Genomic DNA, 22,012 nt, shown 5'->3' with positions numbered 1-22,012 from the left:
CTGAATCGTCTTTGGGCATTGCTGAGTCGTTGTGTCATCTTTGCTGGACTTTCGCCGTGACAGCTGTGTTGATATTTGTACAATAAAAACATGGCATCGTTCGTCGCAGCTAGCCGCTCCGCGATTAAATTATTACAGGTAAATACCCTAAACACCTTGTAAGCTACACGAATCCCTAACAACATTATGACCTGTTTTAGCTCCCATCTGCTGGATTCCTTGCCCCATGCCTGCAGAATGCGACGGTCATCAATCAGCAGCAAGTTCGACACCGGCGTACGAAGCATTGGGATCCAAAGTGGAAGCGATTGCGTAAAGCCAAGTTCGTCAAGATCGACATACCAAACATGAACGAAAAAGCGGACGAACTGACGCAGGAGCAGCTAAAAACTCGCATGAAGGAGCGAGGAATTTTACCGCCTCGTCCGTGGCTGGAGCGTCCGTTTTACATCAGCTGCACGGGCGGTGTCTTCGAACCGTACGTACCGCCAGAGGGTGACGGTCGCATGTCGGCAATTTCGCGCGAAGGTGCTAAGCAAAAGATTGAACAACTAGAAAAGAAAACGAAATCGATGATGGCGGTCCGTAAGATAAGGAATTACGATGAAGATTTCGATCCGCCCGAGTTTGCCACATTGGCGCAGGATATCTACATAGATGCTCACAAAACGTTGTGTGAAAAGAACAAGTACAAGCTGCGGGAGATCGTTACGGAGCGGGCGTACCCGGAGCTGATGCACAACATCAGTGATAAAACGATTCGTTGGCAGTTTTTGAAATCGCTTGAACCTCCCCGGGTCGTCCATGCGCGATGCACCGATGTAATCACGAAAGAGAACGTCTTCGCCCAGGTTACGGTCCGATTCCACAGCCAGCAAACGTTGGCCATTTACGATCGCTTCGGAAGATTAATGCACGGCAGCGAAACGGTAACGAAGGATTGTCTTGAATACGTCGTGTTTGAAAAGCATCTGGCGAACGAGTATGGTGTGTGGCGATTGCACGAAAAGATTATTCCCGATTGGATGCCACCGAAAGCACCCGCATTCATCACGTACCGCGTCGACGATGTGCCACCGGTCGAGGCTTCAGAAGCAGAAACGAAGGATGTCGTAACGGCAGATGAAACCCCCAAAGCTGGACCGGTTGCAACCGCATAAAAGGGGCTAATTTGTTAGCGTTAATAAAAATGCATTATTAGTCATGATAATAAATATATGTAACAACACAGCTTGTTTAACGAGGCACGTTTGTTGAAACAATCAATCAACTTCGCATGAGAACAAAATAAATTATAGGAGGATCTCAACCCTTGACCCGAAGATAAACACACAGAGCATCTTTATGAAAAATGATATTTGTAAGCTATTGTTTCTTTCGTTTTCAATAATTACATAAGGCATCCATCGTAAGAAAACACTTTGTTACAAAATTAAATAATTTATTTGTATCCCACCTTCAGTTATCCATCCTTTTAGCCGTCATAATTCTTCTAACGGCCAAGTCTAGTTTTGGCTATTTACAAAGGAATCATATACCTTTTCGTGGCGAACCATTAACATCACACACCACATATCACGCCGATTCTATATAATCGTTCCTTCAATTGCGCTAACACTGTTCAAATTTCGAAATAAATTATTTTCTTCACAAATCTTTTCTCTAGTTTAGTTTTACCGCTGCCAAAATATGATAGGTACAGAGCAATCCAATCAACCGTGGGTTGATTTTGGTTCTTTTTTTTATCCGCTACACTAACCTACACAAAACTACTATTCCCTTGATCGAAATATACATTGCGAGCTTGCGCCACGGCGACACTGATCGCGGACGTGGCAGATGCGGACGAAATCGTCGTACTGCCACTATCCGTGGCACTGCCACTAACGCGCCGATTACCGTCCCGACTTCCGACCGACGCTTCGTTGTGCGCCAATAAGCTTACAGTACCATTGCTTCCTACAGTTGCTCCAATGCCACCATTACTATTGCCGGTGCTCAATGTGCTGGAAGAATTAGGGCCACCACTAACGGTGGCGGTACTATTACTACTAAAACTATTTCCCGTATTTCCATTGGTGCTTAGTGTGAGACCGCCGTGCACATCATTACCGCCAGTCCCGAGTGGCCCCGGTGCATACGAGGCAGCAACAGGATGGCCCCAGTTGGACGGTTTCATCGGGAGAATTTTCGGCTTCGGAGGCAACGGTGGAGGCCCCTTTTGATTATCAACCGTGCTTGCGCCCGTTTGCCCATCCAATCCATTGGATACCGGTGTCGCTGTCTGATAGCGCGTTCCAGCATGATGATGATAATGATGATAATGCTGCCCATGTGGATGATGATGCGGATGCAGATGATGATGATGATGGGACGGATATTGAACCAATGGGTATGGATTGGCTGTAGCTGAGTTGCAAGTAGCCGCACCATTACCATTCGTGGTGGACGTTCCTGCCGAATGGTAATGAAGCGGATGCAAATGATTGGCATGACTCGGTGGAGAACTGTCTGGCGATATCTCGTGCGGATGATGCTCACAGCAACCGATGGTGGTTAGATCACCTTCAGCTGCCGTGCTAGAATCGCTGGAATGATCACCGGTACTGAGGTGGTGCGAAACGGAATTAGATGAGATGGTGCGTGGCGTTGCAGCCACTGACGGTTGACCGTTGAAGGGTCTGGCATGGGTGAAGACTAGGGTAGTGTCTGGAAAGGATATATGCGTAGTATGTTGATTAGTGTTGATGCACAGAAACGCGATCGTTCGAAGGAAAGAATTTTAGTAACGATGTAGTGACGAATATTTTTAAACATTACGTTCATGCTTAATTCATAATAATTTTCATTTAAATCTTTACAAAAAATAACAGAGAAATCATGTATTACATTAAACAACTTTGTTTTATAAAAACCCAAAATGGAAATAAAAGTCATATAAATGAACAAATCAACATTTTAAACACTTCCTATCGTACAAATAAAAACTTCATATGCTGCGTGTTTGTGTAACATGTAACACAGCATTATTAAAAATAAAAATATAATAAAAAAAGCGAATAAAACAATACAGGAAGAAACTGGGAAACAACTATAATTTACACATGTTAAATGAGTGAATTAGTTACATCAGTGCACAAACGATTTAAATTCATACGAAATAAAAAACCCGTGTAAGAAATGGTACTGCTATGAAATTGCAACACATTAATCGAAAACAATTTAGAAAGGACTTTTTGACAGGGAATTAAACTTTTCCATTCACAAGGAAATTTATCACACTCTCTACTGATTTTTTTCTTTTAAAGAACTTAAACTGTCGGAATATTGCGAATAATACACACTTTCAAACTGTTGAATTAGTTCGAAATCAACTCTACTAAGTTGAAATGGTCTAATGTTCGTGTAAAATGTAGCGAACTACCTAACTAAGAGTAGGAACAATTTATGGAAATGGAAGGAACAAAGGATAAAAAGTAGAAAACGAAACACACAACACAAACATAAATATGTAACTCCCATACGCACATATATAAAAAGGTAGAAGCCGGATACGGACGATTTGATCAGAAGGATAATAGGATAAAGTTTGTTCGTTGGTTGTTCTACTGTTAACTTTTGTCCCAGTGCATGTTACGCTGGCAAACTGGACAACACTAGCCGAGAGCAACTTCAACTACGCTCGATATGCTCCCTGCACATCGAGGCAATGATGTTCGTGACGGGGAGAGTTCACGCGATGAGTTCACACACGTTCACAGACAGAAGAAAATTAATGGAAAAATAGAGGAAATGTTAGTAGATCGTTGATAGTAGATTAGTACAAAGTGAAGTGTCACTTTTTAATCGTTCGTTTTCGCAGTAATCTGTTAAAGGTTGCCGTAAACCAAAGAGCTACACCGCATCAGCTATACGGCGCCTTACTTACCGGCATAGCTAGTTTCGGACTGCGAACCTCCACCGCCGGCGCCACCCTGGAGGCCACCATTACCACTGTGAACGTGAAATGGATCGTCCTGCGGAAGCGGTGATGCGTTGCATTGTGTGGACAGATTCAGATGACTATCGCTAACCGCCGTATGGACGGGTGAGCCTGGACCGGACAGATTTTGTCGACCACCTTGACCGGTAATCGATAACCGTGGGGCCGGTTGGGGTTTGTTAATCTGCTGTAGCGATCCTCCCACAAACTCACTGGTCGGTGTGGTGGCCTCTGAGCGACGGGCCGGTTTGCTGCGCGACAGCTTAGACGGACCTGCCGTCGTCGATGCCGATCCAGAGCTTGCGTTCACTAGCGGGGTCGCCGTAGCGGTAGAAAAGTTTTCCTTATCTTTAAGAAAATCGGGCAACTCAAAATTTATTTCCGTGCCCCGTTGATCCTCCAGACGGCTCCGCTGGGCTCGTTTAAGTCCTTCCAGCAGCTCTGTGGGTAAGAAACTGTAAGTTAGTAATGTTTCTTGCAGTACACATCCCTTTCATCGTTCGTACCATCGTTCTGTGACCGTGTTGGTATCTGCAGCTTAACACCCGCTTTCAATTTAGCAATGATTGGCTTTTTGATGCCCAGATTGTTCACACTTTCGCCCCCGTCTTCGGATCCACCGGTGGAACATTTTTTACTCTTTGCACCTCGGCCACTTTCCGAGGGTGCTGCATTCGATCCGCGCCGACGAAATCGATCCCGTCGCGTCGAGGACGTGTCGGACGTACAGTCTACATCCGGCGGACCTTTTCCCACTGTTCCATTACTGGCCGTTTTACCGTTCATCAGCTCGTTGAACACTTTGTTCGTAATCTCATCCAGTGTGTTAAGCTCCTGCTGACCACGGCCACTCGCCGTACCTTGCTGGTCATCCTTCACCGGTTCCGTCTGTTCCTTGGCACGCGTTTGATTTTGGTTCACTTTGTTATTGCACGTGGCGGAGGCTGCTGTGCCGCTTCCGAATAATTGCTGACTTTTAGTGTTCGTTGCCACCGCATAGGAGGGCGGATTGGTGGACGGGATAGCAAAGGTGTGCTGCTGTTGGTGCTGACTGGCGCTGGGTGGCTGACTGTTCAGAAGTTGCTGCTGTTGCTGCTGAAAGTGGTGCACAATCTGTTGATGGGTGGCCGTATTTATTACCGGCCGTGCTCCAGCCAACGGACGACCAAGCTCGGGATGTATCGGGCCACCGGTAGATTCGTTCGCGTTACGTATGTACAAATACAAACCATCCACCGTGGTAACCGGTTGCGTCATATCGAGAGAAACGTCCACGGCTGAGTGTACTTCCACCTTCATCTGGTCCAGCTCGTAGTTGTACTTGTATAGGATAGGTCGCAGCACGTCTGCAAGCGGTTTCGTTGCCTTGCTCTTGACCGATATCATTTTGCGATTCGGAAGGTTTAGCTTGAACACGACGCGCTGATCTATGTTCACCTCCTTGCCGGACAAACTCACCGACGGACCGTCCAGATCAAGCGGTTTCGTACCGCCGGCCAGAAACGCCTCGTAAGCATTGTACACAATGCCACGCTTTTCGAGTAACCGTTCTACCAGCTCCTTGATCGTTTCGTTCGATCGCGTCTGCACGACGGTCGTTGCACCGTTGGAAAGGATCACCCGACAGAGCGTGTTGCGTGAATCATCCGGATCGTAAGATTTACCACCGATGGCTGCATCAAAACTGTAACAGAAAAAAGAAGATTGTATGAAATGCTGCCCATAATTTGGTGAAATTGGTAGCATACAACACGCACCTTGCTAATGAGCTTCGAGAACTGTGTATATCACTAGTGGAATTCGTTGAAAGCAGCTTCAACGTATTGCTACTACTACCTCCGCCCGCTGTTGCCATTCCGGAACCTTTCTCGCCACTGCCTGCACCGGACGAACCGGTCTTGCCATTATCCTTCTTGGATGCATCCGAATCACCCCGATCCTTCGATTTGCAGCGAGTCTTCCGATGCCACGGCAACAATGATTTTCGCCGACGATCTTCGGCATTGCTGAGCGACTTCTTTAACTTGGTTACACCGGCAGCATTCGCACCGTTGGTGATCACCATCGTGGAACTCGTACGCAACATCGGATCCAACTGTTCACCAGGGTATGGTAAAACTTGACCCTTCGCTTCCGCCTCCTGACATACCCGGTACATATCCGACTTGATGAAGCGTTGGTAGCTGTCAAACTTCATCAGATTGAATATCTGCTTCTGGGCGGCCGCGAACAGTGTCGTCTCCGCCTGGGGAAGGTTTTCCAGCGCAATGTTACGTGCGATCGAATCCACATTGACCGGTTCGCTGCAACCCGATTCAAGGTGCCGGGCAAATATTGCCTGCGCTTCGCGTGCTCGCTCTTCACGCTCGGTTAGCTGACGGTAGCGTTCGCACGCCGTCCAGAAGTAGATATTTTCGGCAGAGAACTCTTTCTTGAGAAATTCCTACAAGTAAAAGAGAGTAATCAACATTAAAATACGGATTAAAAAGGTTTTCAAAGCGTCCTTACTGAGAATGTATGGAGTCCACCAGCATCTTCCAGCAGCTTCTCGAAGGAAGTTCCCCATGATGCGACACCAGTCGGACCTGTGGTAACCGTACTACCACTTCCCGCAGCTCCCAGCGTGCCTGTCGCGGTAGTGGCACATTCTGTCGATAGTGTATCAACGCCACCACTGCCACCGGTGTACGGATTGTAACCACTTTTGGTCGAGCTGTAGTCATCGTCGATGGATTTAGTGTACACGTCGCTTTCGGACGCGGCTAACGATGATGGACGCCGAGCAGATCCATTAGTCGGGGTGCGATGTTCTGTCGAGCGGGATCGCAACGAGGATTGGCCCCAGCGGCGGAACGGCGATGCGTTGTGATTTATCTGTTTGCCCTGGGAAAGAAGCAGAATTTAACGAGAAAATTAATTAACGAAAAGCAAAGAGCGTGAGTATTGAAACATTATATAATATTTTAGAAAGGTTATTCTTCCTGTTTGGAACTTTCCCCTTCTTCTGCTCAAAATACATTTTCCCATCCCGCATTAAATTATCTTTCCACGCTTGCCATCTTACATCTTGCTCCGACTCAGCTGCTGGGGGTGCGATCACATTTATCTCCGGTATGATCGCTGTACGTCCACGACCAGCACTACCGATGATGGTGGTACTACGTTGATCACTCTCCGTACCACCACCGTTACCGATGCTGCTGCCATATATTTCATCCTCCTTGATGAATCCCATCATCTTGAAGCCGACATGATCGTGTGATGTGAGCAGCATGTTTGCACGTTGCTCACTGTCGCTTTGCTTCTCGCCGCTAGGGCTACTACCTTTATCGACGTCTTGCGGAACGTCTGTATCGACCGGAACCACCGTTGGGACCGGTGTAATACACGTGGGTGTGGCAAAAAATCGTTTCCGCTCGACGTTCCGGCGTAGCGTACTGCCGCTGCGCTGGAACGTGGTTGCCAGTGGACGATGGTGGCCGTCCCGGGCCTCTTTGCCGTTGGCACTGTTATTGATGTTACTGTTGTTATTACGGTCCAGTTGCAGTGGCGCATTTGCTGACGCCTGCTCACTGTAATGTTTGTACATTCACCTCACAGAACTATCACGCCGGTACAAGAGAGAGAGAGATCGAGTAATGCAAAATGTACGCTAGTTCATGGAGCAATATTTTGCTTAGCTTCAACTTCCGTTAACATTACACCACGTGCAACACCAGCAAATCCGACAGCATTGCTTTGATGTTAAATATGTTTGGTATGGCTCTGTGTTCGTACTTTGTAGCTGACACTAAACTGCGAATGTTAACGTTCAATGTTATATTAACTTCAAACAATGTATTTTCACCGTTAAGGAAAAGAAACTGCTTAAGTTTCTACTATAAATTGTTGTTTTTTTCTCGTAATTCCAACCATTTCATTTTTGGTGAAAGGACGCGCAACATGAGCCGTCTACTACCACCCAAAGCCACATTACATTTGACGCTTTATATCAAATTAAATTATTTCTGGCAGATTGATTGACACGTTTTCGAGTGTTCGGGCCCATTACCGGGGCTAGATTTTCGACACCACACGTGGTTAAATTATGGTGCAGTAACCGATTCCAATTGTACCTCACCATACCTTGTGGATCATCGTCGGGACGGATTGGAAAGTAAGGTTAAATTGGTTTGCACCCCGGTTTTAACGCAAACGATGACATATATTTTATTTTACTTTATTTTCAAGCACGATTTGCTGCCGTGCCTTCACTTCCTGATGTGTGAAACTTTTTTTTGTATTTTTATTAAACACATTTAAGTAGCATTAAATTCAGCATAATACGATACCGTGGTGTGGTAAGTGTGGGCATTCATTTTTTTTAAACGCACGATCAAAGACGATCGTCCATCTACATGCGGAGTCGCGCTATTGCACGCAAAACATGTCATTGGCGCGTAAAATAAAAAAGCTCAATTTATCTTCCAATATCAAATCGACTCGCATCAACGGATATCGCTGCTGTGTTGGCCTTCCCGCAGCGTGGCAAATGTGTCGTAAGCTATCGAAACTTATTGATAATCGTTGTTTTAAATATTTGACGAAAAGGCAATCGAATCTCGACCAACCGGAGCGCATCAAAAGTCACTAAAAGCCATGGGAGGTCACAAATTATCTTTACCTCTAACAGACTCCTTGCACCGTCTCACCGCGCCATCCACTTTGCCAGAGAAGATGCTTTTCGAAAACAGTGGATCCGTTATGATGAAAAGAAAAAATCAACCATGAACCCCACGGGAAGTGACAGTCGTTAGACGTAATGCCTATATTTAATGACACGTTGCGACCTCGTCTACTGCGGAGGTCTGTCAGTAAAAATTGAAAATAAATGTGCTTTAAAACACTCCAACTAACGTAGCTTGGTTCGTAATGGCCATTATCAGCGTTAGACATCTTATCAAAACATATACAAAATCTTAAAGACATAGTTTGATTTACGCAAGATAAATCCCGATCGCACTATTTCACGTCTACTTAATGCATCGCATTTTGTTTCGGTTTTGTGATTCCGATTGCACTAATCACACTGATGTTATATGATCTAAACCCCCAACAAGCATTTACACACATGACGTCAACTGCATAATCAGTTGGTAAAGTTTATAATATTTAGATGTCGATCATCAATGCATTTGATGCGATCAGAGCCTTGATGTCTCCCTGAACATTATCGTCTATGAACTAAGTTTCAATTCATTATCAGTTTTCATCGGGTTTGAAGTATCTCATACATCTGCGTCATAAGATTCATTTATTAATTTTTTCAATGTATTTTTTATTAACAAATTGTAGTCCAAAACCAACATTTACGACACTAGCGTGTACAGTTGATGTATTTTAATGCGAATTTGTTGAAATAAGCTTCTTTTCACTCAAATAATGCTTTAAATAAAAGAAAAAGTCAGAATAATTAGTACAAAGTCCCCATCCATCCGGACCGTCCCCCCGTAGCAAGGACTGACTATCCGGCTACGTGGTAAAATAAGTCTAGTAAGCCAGAAATGGCCGGCGTGACTTGTAAGGTCGTTAAGCCAAGAAGAAGAAGAAAAAAAAAAAGTAAAAACTAATAAAAAAATTAAAAAAATTTAAAAATTTGAAAATTTCCTAGGGCTATAGCCTTAAATTTTTTTTTGGGAAATTTAGCAAAATTTTATAAATTGATTTATTTAAATGCGAATTGGTTGAAATAAGTTTCTTTTCATTCAAATAATGCTTTAAATGAAAAATGAATAAAAAATAATAAAAAAAATAAAAAATAAAAAAATTTTAAAGTTTCCTAAGGCTATCTCCTAAAACAGTAAAATTTTAATTTTATTTGTTTAAATTAATTTAATTTAATTCAAGATTATTTTTTCACTAAATTAATTCTCGCGGCTCAATTAAAAACGTAAACAATCGCAATTTTTTTTGGAAAATTGAGCTACTTTTGTCGCATTTGTTGCTAAAAGATAAAAGATCTTAGGTTTACACCAACACAAACATCGTTAACATAAACCGGAAGCGTGCTCATGGGATGATCAGTTTTTTTATATCTTATACATCTTTCTCTCTCATTGATGACAACCATTTGGAACACAGGAAGGTGATACATCAACATAGCCATCTACAGTACTGATAGGACACGTTTTTTAGAAACTTTGTTTAAACAGCCAAACACTAAGCTGTAGACAACAAGACCAGGAACAATCAATCATTTGCTCTTGATTTGGATGATCTATGTCTATTTAACTCATTTGTAAAGAAATTTAGTTTACCCTTATCTAATACTGTTTACACTGTTTACTGAGTTTCTAAACCATAGATTGGGTAACGTAAAAATATATCTTCGAAAGATGCCCGTCTCACGTGATGTGGTGCTGCTGAAACAATCACTCGTTTCAGATAATAAAACAAAAGCTATAATTTTACAACATCATATTTGTACTCGTTACGAATGATATCAAACGCCAAAAGTCCCTGACTGTAATCATATCGTGTGGTGAAACCAAAATAAATAACACAAAACACTCACCATCACCACATGAGCTTACTCTGAGCATAATGTTCTAATAGTTTCTTACTGTCATTAGCATTTTCGATTTGTTTTTCTACACTCGCCAAGTACCGGAAGTGGAAAGAAAAACAGACGCCAAGTAGCTGAGATCTTGCAGTCGACAAACACTTAAACTATGCGTCTTCGTCTAAACATTGGGAAATATGTAACAAGCCTAGCAAGACAGATTGGTCCAGCTATTGCAGAGTTTCGATGCAGTTCTAATAAACCAAAATACGTGCTACTTGTGAGTGTAACACGTGTTTGCAATAAGCATTCGTATTGCACACATCATAAAAGCACCAAGAGTAAGTGCGTTTGGTTTTTAGCGCCTAGCTCCTAACTTTCATTTCCGATTGACTCCAATGCAACTGGTACGAAAAAGTAATACTCAAAACATCTGCACATCATAAAGAGCATTGAGTTAGTACCATTTGGTTGCTAGTGTTTCATTGAGAATGTCTAAACCGAGAGCTCCAAACTTCGTCACCCATTGGGGCATCGAGTACAATATTTACTCGGTCGTCTACTTCGTATACAACCACGAAGCTAATGAAACCAATTTGTTCGCTTAACACACACTGAATCAAGCCGATTGTTTACCATGCTTAGATTGCATTTGTTTTCGCCACTGGATATGATGTCAATGCCATGCGCGTTTTGCTGTTCTCTTTATTCATTCTTGTCCTCAGCCTTGTCATCAGCGACGGAGGCATCGGAGTGTCGTCCAGTATTTAGCTACGCAAAAGTGCTCTGAAGAAGATGCAACGTAAAACAAAACTCGTAACAGAAGGCTCATAAATTCGTGGAATGCAGTAAATGCCGTTTGCACCAATGCCCTAGGCCGTGGGCAAGTTTGGCGGCATGTCAGTCTTCAACTCTTTTTTTTTTGCTGCATCTTCTTCAACACTTGTGTGCCTGACCACATGCACATATCTTTCCTCGACTGCATTACGTGGGATGCAGCAAGGGTAAGATAACTAAGTCTCCTCACTTCTTTGCACCAGTTGTTGGCTCAATCTTTCTTGATATGTTCCCGACCTTCATAACTTTTCCCCTCGGTTTTTTTTTGGTATCAAATCTGAACCACACTACGGAGGTCGTTGAGCGAACAAGATCAAGAGCATACCCCTTTTCTCAAAGAGTGGAACTTGTATGTTCTTTAATTTATTTATTAGGTATCACCAACGACTCCGTGTGTACGAAATTCAACATACAGCTGTCTTCCATCTTAACACTAGAAGAGCATACAGAGTGCAATGATGAGAATCGCCTATTGCATTGTTTCGAAATTTAGGTGAAAAGAAAAAGTGATAACTAACACCAATGAGTGCAACGGATCAACCTAGTTTCCATCAACTCCTCCACCATGTGATTGTTGCATTTGAGTTTGCTTGCATCGACTCCCTATGCGGGTTGCTCGCAGTCGACAGTTTGCTTCCCACCACATCAACATGCGCGTGAGATGCATTCGAAAGTTATTTTCAAGCAAACAAAGACAGGAAGTCTACATCCCATGTATCACGTCATTGTTGCATTACTTTACAAATTTCGCACCCCCGAAACGAACCTTCAAGAACGTTCCGCTTATCTGCGGCTCCGGCAGGTCCGGGACACGATCATCTATCAGCGCACAGCATCACCTCATCGAAAAGATGACAAAACAACAGTACATTCTGTACCCAGTCTACATGCAAACGATTTGCGGCTGTCTGTACGATCCAGATTTTTCCACGTCTTGCTACCGTAAAGTACAAACAAAATTGTCACGATCGTGCAGTTTATTGCCTGCTCAATGGGGACTGAACATTATCAGCAAAAAATAAGTGCGCTTGGCAATTGTCACAACAGTGCATCATTCGTTGTGAGATTTCAACTTTCATTGGCTCTTATTAAACCAAAAAAAATGACAATAACTTAAATCACTTTTTTCATTTTACGCTCGATTGTGGACGGGTAATTAAAACTGAATTCCAACATTGTTTGACAGACAGGCACGAATTAATAAGCATAAATAACGGATATTGGTTCGGCTAAATTAAACAATCCATATGGATACCGCACAGTAAAGTGTTTCCGTACCCTTTTTTTTACCATATTACGTTTAACTGGTAGCTCAACTCGTCTCAACAGCTTAGCAAAACCATAAAACATGCCACGTGAAGAAATAGGCAAAACTAGAAAATCCAACAGCATGAGTATCAAACGTCACTCAAACAAATCGGAAACGGTAGTCGGGTTTTATTGCTGATGGTGGAGTTTCAGCGTTTTCAAAGCAAAACAACAAAGCACAACTCACAAAACAAGCTCCACACAAAACCCCGGAAGGAAGAAGGCCGTTAGGCTGTTTTTTTTTTTGGTAAACATTTTATTTTTTTCTATCCGTTGGTAAGACTCTAGAAAACGTTAGTTTTTACAGTGATCTTGTAACCCAAACAATGGCCCTAAACTGTCTTGAGCGCACTGTTGAACAAGTGGACCACCGGCGGACAATTGGTCAACCGAAGCAAATGACTTCTTTCACGAGACAGTGCGGTGAGGCCAGCTAATTTTCCCGATGCCTTCCAGTTTGCTCGAAAAAGCATTGTCCAGCCGCCAGCCGTCGAGGAATGGAAAGTGGTCTCTCTCCCCAAAAAGGGAAGCGACGTAACAAATCAGTTTTCCAATGCGAAACAATTGCCATTGGACTTGATGGTACCACCGACGAGTTCTTTTTTTTCGCTCTTGGTTTTGGATTGTTTCCATTGCACAGGAGTAAAATTAAGCTCAACTTACACAAACGAGCAACAACTAACCAGAAAACAAAACTCCCCAACGATACTCGGACGAACTGGCACCAATGACAAGAAGAAAGAACTTTGTTTTTACGACATACAGAGCGAAAATATGTGAAAACCCTTCATGCCACAGCAAGGTAATTGGAAAAGTGGACCAATTACTGGTGAATGCGCCGCCACTACCGGCAGATCATAATCATCCCGCAACGGAGAGTTAGAGAAGGTTACAGTGGCAGAAACATCTTTGAGCGACAACACAATTGTTCCGGATATGTAATGTAACACAGCTGATTTGCAGGATTTTTTTGTTTTAATAGCAAAAAAGTAGTAAAAAAGTACATATTATTGCTGAGAAGGTTTTACTCATTATTGGAGGTAGACGAGTTGGAATCAAAAGTCGTAAATCCCGAACACCACGCACTCTTCTTCCGAGTAGACTAATCAGATAATGGCTTATCTCCTCACTCATGACTATGCACTGGAATAGACAAGGGAATTTAAAAAAAAACACATTCAAGTCTAAGCGTAAATTATTACGCTACAGACTCATCAGATTGTTGTTTTGTTTGTATTCATTTTTGATGTGTGATTAGAACTGAAAACATAGAAACTGTCTGCTACAAAGCGATTACCGGCAATACATCTTCTTTTCCAGGGTTGCCCACAAATCCACAGTATATTAATATACTTATATTTATTACTTCGTTGACATGTGTTACATCTTTCAATAATAAAAACCAACTGAAGCAGCATCATCATATTTCTGAAAAAATCATACTTGTATGTCATTTCCAGCTTTGCCGATCTATTGCATCAGAAATAATCGATTAAAACAATAAGGTGATGACTTGCGTAGGCCTTACTCGAGCAATATACAATCATAGCAGTACAAGCAAATGAAGGACAAATTTCTCAGACTGACATTCAATACGACCTACGGAAATGGAAGAGTGCACTAGAAACTCCCACCAGAAATTGCGATTCTTCCACAACGCTTACTCACACGATCGTGCTGTCCCTAGCGATCAACTTAATTAACTGCATGGGACGTCCACCCAAACGCATAACCCTGCACTGAATGAGCTGTGACAGCATGCTCCGATCAATGCTCATGTGTTCGTTTGACGTGTCGGACAGTGGTGGTCAGTGTCGGGCAAAAGAACATGCGCTTTTGCATAGCACCAGCGCACTACACACTTCGCAGATTGGACAAGTGCGTTCAAATGCTAATCCACACTGACATGCCGTGTGTCGGAATCGCTCCCAAAACAGACGGTAATGTATTCTAATAACATTCATTACGCAATTAAACATTAACCATTTGCGGTGCGGACTTTCGTTACGCGTACAACCTGGCCGGTTAGGTAAGGATACGAAATAATTAAATCACCCAACCGGCGACGAACCCGACCGGGCTGGTGACGGTACCACAGGCTAATCTACATCGAAAGAAAACCTACATCTCCTATCTGCCTATCTCCTGAGAATTCGTTCCCAAACATGAACATTGCCACACACACAAATGGGCGAAAGTGAGCAACACCTTAAGCCCATCCGCTGGGCACCGAAGTACATAAATTTGCGTGTTTCATTAGCTTTTTGTTCGTCGTCCCGGTCGGCACAACGCAATAGATGACGTTGATAGTGCTGATTAGACAGTGCGGAGAATAATGCGCAACTAAGCCACCACCACCACCACCAGGACCCGATGATGATGGACACTTTCGGTCACTTGATCTCGGAGATCTTCAATAGGTTTCGTCTAAAGGTGTCATTTTACTGGTGTCGGTACGAAAACTAACGCGCGTGCGCGCTCGTGAAAGACATCGTATACGATCTCTATCGTATATGCCTTACGTGCAAGCTGATCTTGGTTAGATACAAACACGCGAGCTTTTAACGAGTGCTACCGTCGCACGTGAACTCTTTTGGGGATGGTTTTTCAGCCTAGAGGTTATCCCTTCAGGTCGGCGTAAGACAACTTCAAAGGTCACAATGACCTATGTACATCGTGAGATTAAGAATGACTGTTTGAATATTAATATTTGCCCATGATCAGCTCAAGACTTTCGAGAGTTTTGCAGCTAGCAGACGATGAATGCATTGTGAAGTCTTGTGGAAAAAGACGAGTAGCGCATGCAGTTCTGAAAGCATGATGGTAACTATTTTTATGTTTTATGCAATACTCCTTTCTGCCAGACCATTTCAATAGGGGGGTTTCAACTGATCGTTATTGATCAATATTGGTGTAGAATTATTTTCATTTTTATCAGTATTTTCATTAACCTTCTGGCTATCAGGTCACTTCTAAAGCGCAAATCGCCGTACCAAATATCTAAGATATTCAGAGCAGTGAACTAATCGCACCGAGATGCTCTGTGGATAACCTATTGTGTAGTAGTGTGCAGTGCAAAACTTCCGACGCCACCGACCGTATCTTAACCTTGGGCCGGAAATATAATAATGCAAGTCCATGCCTAAACGCATCGGTGACCATCGTACAGCCGCAGACCACCACAATATATCCACCATTAACTGTGTGGTGTGAGGTATCGCTATGCAATGATGCAACTGCACTCCAATCTACCCTTTTCAGTTGTGTTGTGTCGGAGGTTCTCGTTTTAAACCTTTTTGTAATGAAAAAAAAAACACACACATTTCAGTTATGGTTCCCAGGAGAAATTTACTACGAAGGTTCTGTCGTCAGTGTTTTTTTTATCTCTTTTTCGTTTGACTTCACGGTTGAGAAATTTCACACAACCAATGTAACTTCCGTTCGGTCGTCGGTACAACAATTTGCGGGACATGCGAATACACTGTTGCTACGAAGTGATCGTTACATTTACTGTAGTAACAAAATGAATCTTTACAACGGTTTTTTGCAACATTGGAGAGATATGGATGATCGTACGAACTTAATAATGTTCTTGATAGGGAGTAAATAGCTGGAGTGCGTTATCTTGCAAATCTTGCAAAAAGTTTTTCAAAGTCGCAAAGTGATCTTCACATTCCTAATATTATAAAACACTGTTACCATTTAGAAAACACTATTGTACTCGATAATATGCTTAAATTTCCAGCATTATTTGATAAGTGTGATCTACAGGACAGAAGCCCAGCAATATTCAATATTCTACAGTAGCAAACGATAATGGTAATGCGCATTTCTTTGTAGATAAAGACCAAACATAAACTAACGCTGTTTAAATGTTGTCAACGGTTCTTCGCTCAACCATTTTACGACATTGAAGAAAGCTAACTCATGATGGGAAATTAAGATTATTTAGCTATCACCACCACCTCCAACAAACAGGGTAAACTTTTCTTTTGTAGCGCGCTTTATCTTAGCGGCATCCCGTCCGGTCCCTGGGTCGGAGGATTTGGCCCGATGAAGCAAATAATCCCACGATCACAAAACAAGCACCCGATCGTTTGACCAAAGTCACTGCCAACAACATCCCCGTCCCAACAGCTCCCTCGGGTTTTATGCATTCAATCATAATTATTCCATCTCTCTAGAAAGTTGTTTACCCTTGCCGTATGCGCAACCGCGGCCAACCCTTTCGCGGCGTTGCGTTTGTACAAAGATAAACGCGCGGCGTTTGCTCAGGTGCTCCCGAGGGCGAGAAGAGAAGAATGGCGTGTGGGGGGAGGACACAAAACGATGGTGGGAGAGAAAAACGACAAGCGCACATTGTGGTTTGTTTTGTTTTTCTTCCTCTTTCACGATGGAATCGACCGGATCGAGCATTGGATACCGTGAACCTGCTTGATCATCGGTAAACCATTAAACCATCCCTGCCATCCACAAACTGAGGCCCGTCCGCTCCCACCGGGGAGCAAGAAGCAACCGCAACAAAAAAAGTAACCGCTAAGCTTCTCCGAAGCCATTTTTCCACCATGTTTTTAATTTCCCAATATTCCCTTTCTCCGGTTCTGGGTGTTCCGGTTGGTTGTCGGGATGGAGAATGGGCAGTCGGCATTCCCTTCACCTCAACCGTGTATATCCGTGGAGATGTAAGGGCTGTGCAAAGGGAAGATGCAATTTCATTTTTCAGCTTTCTTGGCAACGTTTGGGATGTCGGACCGTATGATCCATCAGCCTCCAAATGTGCTCTAACGACGGATGCACTAAACCATCTTCGTTCACCTTTTTTTTTGCTAAGCTCAAACATGGGAACAAACACGCAGCAAACTTCAGTGAGCTTAAACGCACGGCAACATTAATTCAATTTGCACATTCGCACAGAAGTAGCTGCTAGAAAAATGCTAATTCACCGACACGCAACCGCGTGAATGAAGGTTCGCGTGTAAACCACACCCAAAAACAAAAAAAAAACAAATGCTTCAGCTCATCACAAAAGGTAAAGATAAACAATTCCATAAATCACTTTCATCATCCTTTCTCGTTAGTGGAGCATAAGCTCCAGTTGGGTGTGCGGTATTGCGCGCACGCTATAACACATTTGGCAACACTTTCGAAAGTGTACGACGCACTGCGCGCATTAATGCTTCGGTGATGTTGAGTGACCGTGTTTAGTAGTAGAAGCATAGTAGATCACCCACACATAGACACGAATAGACGAATAACGATTGCGATTTGTCAAGATGTCTCTGGACATTGGATTCACTAGCTGAATGCACACGATCACTTCCACGATCACTTCCAAAAAAATGCGTTTCCATTCAGCAGCCTATTTTTCCTTTTGCTCACAAACTCAACCACAAACAATTGAAAGAAAAAAAAAACACTTTCTTCTTGGCTGTGAACTTTTCCCTTTTTTTGTTAATCCGGGAACGCACAATGGATCATTCAGCTATATTGTACAGCTTCTCCAACCGAAAAAAAAAATTGTACACCGTGCGTCACACAAACTAAAACACACACACAGAAACTCTACGAAGGAAAATTTTCCGACAACGCAAAGTTTCGTTATAACTACAGCACCACAGTTGCACTTCTCTGCCCGCGGTGGCCACAATACCTCTTCATACCGCAAAAACCACAAATGCACTGGACGATGCGCTTGCTTGTACCGATCACCAGCGAATGTGGAGCCGATATCTGTTGCAACGGTCCTACCCACCATATGACCAGTGGGAATAGTATTTTGATTGCATGAATGGTCAATTAAAGGAAATTGAATTGACGACGGGCCGTCGTTTGTTTTTTTTTTGCGGGAGAGTGAGAGCGAATAACTTCCCCAGTGGAACGCGATACGTTTGGAAATTATTAAGGGGTAGACGTGTACTTTACCGGTACGCGTCCAACCCCTATTTTGCTACACTGCACTGAAAAGGCACGGACACCTTGCGGAAACACGCAAGCATTATGCGCCGAAATATGCGTACGGATTTGAACGAATTGTTTTGCATTTCAGGAAATGCACGTAGTATAAATATTTTTTTATTAAAACAACCACAACACCTTCCACAACGGTTTCTAACCGCTAGACGGCATGAAGCTAACACAGCTGTTTTGTGTATTTGCCTGATGGAAGGGTCCAAAGCACACGGAAGTGGATATCTTTCTTCAACAGGAAAGTGGCCACTCTAAAAGTGTGTACTTGTTTCCACTTTCTCATGAAATATGAGGGTGAGTCCCGCTTTTCGTAATCCCCGCCGGACACACACGCTGCACACCGTGTGTATGAACCTCAACACTTCAAAAACACTTCACGATCTACGCTTGTACTTGCTACGCGACAACTGTAACAATGCGGGTGAATTTTTAATTTCCATCACAACTGACCGAAACCCCCGCTACCAAAAACCGTATGCGGGTTTGGAAGATATCTGAAGAAACTGTTCTCGGTTTTTACCACGATTTCTCGCGTTCACAAACACAAACTCTGCTACACCGAAAACGCGAGCGCTTCAATGTGTAGCCTGAACGTTAGCACACTGTTTGCTTGCGGCCTCGTTCGCCGTCTAATGGAAACTAAATCCGCACATTCTCCAGACCGTATAATGCCACCATCATCCGGTGTGTGGCGATCTCTTGGTACCGGTCGAGGGTGATCCTCTCTTCGGTTAAGGTTTCCAAGTTCCAGGTTTGGTTGCGTCTCGCTCAGCGCTGCGACGTGATTCCCAGTCCAGTGGTGGTTGGCGTTAGAGAGCACTCGTACTGTAAACTCTGCTTACTGACGATGGCCCTATTTCGATGCTCTCTGTATTTACTCTCTGTCCCAGCTGGGTTCGTCGCTGCTATTTCACCAAGACGAGATATCTCTCCGTCGCGAAGATGCGTGAGATTACTCGCTGCTTTGATTTTGGGCTGATCTTGTTGATGCTATGCGAGATCTCAGAGTTTCTCTTACTCCGGAGCATCTTCTCACGGTGCACATAAGGCACGCCAACATTGATCACCACCATAACTTCAATCACAAACATATGCGGTAGAAACGAGTTTTTATTCTGATGTGATTGTTAGAAAATCCGGTGAATCATAATCTAAAACTTCACATCAATCAGCGTTACCAGGACAAATGGCCTTAAAATAACTCAACCATTTTTAGCATACAGAGGCTCGCCTCTGGTAGGCTAGGCTTACCGCCGAGACAGCAGTTTCGATACGATTTCTGCTTACACAGCTGGGTAAACAGAAAAATTTGCAAACGTACACTTACTTCGCATACACGCTAGGGAGGCGTTATTTCTAACGACCTACAAAGGCCTGTTCGAAAAAAAACATGCACAAAAACACTAACCCATTCCGTGTGCCTTAATTTTCCGGTGGAAAGTCTCCCCAAATTGAACAGTCACTCAGTACACCCGAAAGCAACAACATGCTATACAAGACCTTCTCTGCTAGATCTCGTTCACAAACGGAACGAGCGCAGCCCGAACAGGACAGGCCTGTAAACAGCCTGTAAATGGTAGAACCGATGTTGACCGTAGCTAATATGGTCATTCCAATGCAATCAAGCTTTTCCTTCTACAAGCAACGATCTGGTACTTTGAACTACACCACGGATCTACGGACGGTTGCTCGCTGCCAAAATGAAGGGAGTTACCTTACAGGCAACGGCAACAGCCGTATGGCTACGGCCAACCATATTAACGTTAATAAGCCAATTTGGCAGTTTAATGATTCGACTTCTTCTGCTAACGCATAGCGTTCCGTGGGATCGGCCTCGAATAGATCGAAAACAAGCCCAACCTTTTCCTTCTTCCACCATGGGAAATACAAGCGCATGGAGATGATTGATACACACGGTTCTAAAACCCAACGATTTCTACGGGATCCAAACACATTCTCGACACATCCAGGCTACAATGAAGTGAAGCCCAAGGAATAAGGTAAGGTAGACCTCACCTACGCTAACGACGTCCCATTTTCGCAACGAAAATACCACAAAATAACACCTCACATAAGTCTTCAAGCTTCAAGACAGGAATTAGGTATCGAACTCGTTAAATTCTACTCTATTTTTGGCATTAGGTTTCTAAAATATAAACACCTACACTGATGGTCATCAACCGGCTCGGAGATCTCAATTAAATCGATACATCGACCTGAACCGTGACACATTGGCGTGTAGCATCGATTAACTACACCCATTCGTCGACATTCCAATAGCTCCCAACTTGATCGACGGGGAGTAACGGTTAAAACGGTTGAATGCGAGTTATAAGGTAGCTGAACCAAGACGGAATCATTCGTTCGCACCTGAGCGGGTGCTACTTACTTGTCTATTACTATCTTCCGTGACGTCATCGTCGTGGACACCCTCCAGCAGATTTGGAGCACTCACCTACAATGGAGTAAAGTAATAAAAGAATAAATCGTTAGTACAGCTACAAAACCAGCATTTGATTTATTTCTAAATCCATACATTACGAAGAGTTATTCGACTTGAAATAATTCTCAACTTTTCCTCGGTTGTACACAATATGTCTTATTGCTAAACCTCGTACACGCTTGGTTCTCCGTGAGGTACGCGTGCAGTTTGGCACGTTTTGTGGCTAGCAACACATGATACCGGTGTAAATTGATATACCACTTGTCGTCGGTCTAATTGCCGATCTCACGTGAATTCGCAATGTGTTTGTTGAGGCAATGGAGAAATTCAAATTTCCCCCACGTTAGAGTGTAGGAACTGTGACTGAGATTGGAGTAGACAACTTTTTTTGGACAGGATAAATATTTCATGTAACAAAATATAATATTTTTATTATCTTTTTTTACACATTTAATAAGGTTCCCCCAACAAAAAAAAACTTTATCTTCCCAAAAGATAGGTCCGGGAATGCTCCTGACAGTAGCTTAAATTTCTAGTCGGGGCAAAGTAAACCAGTAGCAAAGACCATTGTTCTCACCAACTTTCTAATGTTGCTTTGTTCAAGTTGGCTTGCGCACTAAAGTAATGATGTGCCAGTGCGTGGTTTGGGCCGGGTTTCATTTATCATCCCATTATGACGTGGTTTGCTTTAATGAGCTCTAGCTGCTTCACGATAAAAAAGCTCAAATTCCGTAGAACATACCTTGAATTGCATTCCAGATCTGGCAAAGATTAGTGCGAAGTTTTGCAAAAAATAAACCTATCAATTGAGGAAAGAAGACGAACAATTGCGTATTGCAGATATCACCCCTTCACCACCGTGCTTCTTTTAGTACGTCGAACTTAACAGAAAGAAAAACACGACCGATAATAACCAAAATTAGCACCGACTGTG

General features: G+C 43.3%; 2 protein-coding genes and 1 long non-coding RNA gene across 7 annotated transcripts in view; 2 read left to right on the top strand and 1 right to left on the bottom strand.

Annotated features, from left to right (window-relative positions):
• LOC125765207 (uncharacterized) overlaps nucleotides 1–22,012 on the top strand; it is a 118,417-nt gene that overhangs the window by 17,330 nt on the left and 79,075 nt on the right. The window lies entirely within an intron of this gene.
• LOC125765104 (probable 39S ribosomal protein L45, mitochondrial) lies at nucleotides 18–1,247 on the top strand. Its single transcript, XM_049429983.1, has 2 exons — nucleotides 18–138; nucleotides 201–1,247. The coding sequence occupies exons 1-2, from the start codon at nucleotides 91–93 to the stop codon at nucleotides 1,158–1,160; spliced, it is 1,008 nt and encodes a 335-aa protein (XP_049285940.1). The 5' UTR covers nucleotides 18–90; the 3' UTR covers nucleotides 1,161–1,247.
• The window catches only part of LOC125764895 (regulator of G-protein signaling loco), a 40,032-nt gene continuing 19,440 nt past the window's right edge, over nucleotides 1,421–22,012 (bottom strand). For 2 of the 5 annotated variants that reach the window (XM_049429555.1, XM_049429558.1), the window contains exons 2-7: nucleotides 21,025–21,090; nucleotides 6,491–6,865; nucleotides 5,740–6,425; nucleotides 4,489–5,666; nucleotides 3,929–4,423; nucleotides 1,421–2,709 (exon numbers count right to left, since the gene is read on the bottom strand). In XM_049429555.1, coding sequence (XP_049285512.1) covers nucleotides 1,760–2,709; nucleotides 3,929–4,423; nucleotides 4,489–5,666; nucleotides 5,740–6,425; nucleotides 6,491–6,865; nucleotides 21,025–21,090 — 3,750 coding nt within the window. In that variant the 3' untranslated portion in view covers nucleotides 1,421–1,759. Of the gene's footprint in view, nucleotides 3,695–3,928; nucleotides 4,424–4,488; nucleotides 5,667–5,739; nucleotides 6,426–6,490; nucleotides 6,866–21,024; nucleotides 21,091–22,012 lie in introns of all 5 variants that reach the window. The other 3 variants (XR_007418493.1, XM_049429557.1, XM_049429556.1) reach the window with 3 other exon arrangements.

Source organism: Anopheles funestus, chromosome 2RL (genome assembly GCF_943734845.2).
Source record: "Anopheles funestus chromosome 2RL, idAnoFuneDA-416_04, whole genome shotgun sequence".
NCBI classification, from domain to species: Eukaryota; Metazoa; Arthropoda; class Insecta; order Diptera; family Culicidae; genus Anopheles; species Anopheles funestus.
The sequence above is the reverse complement of the archived record's forward strand: the minus strand, read 5'-3'. Positions and strand labels throughout refer to the sequence as shown.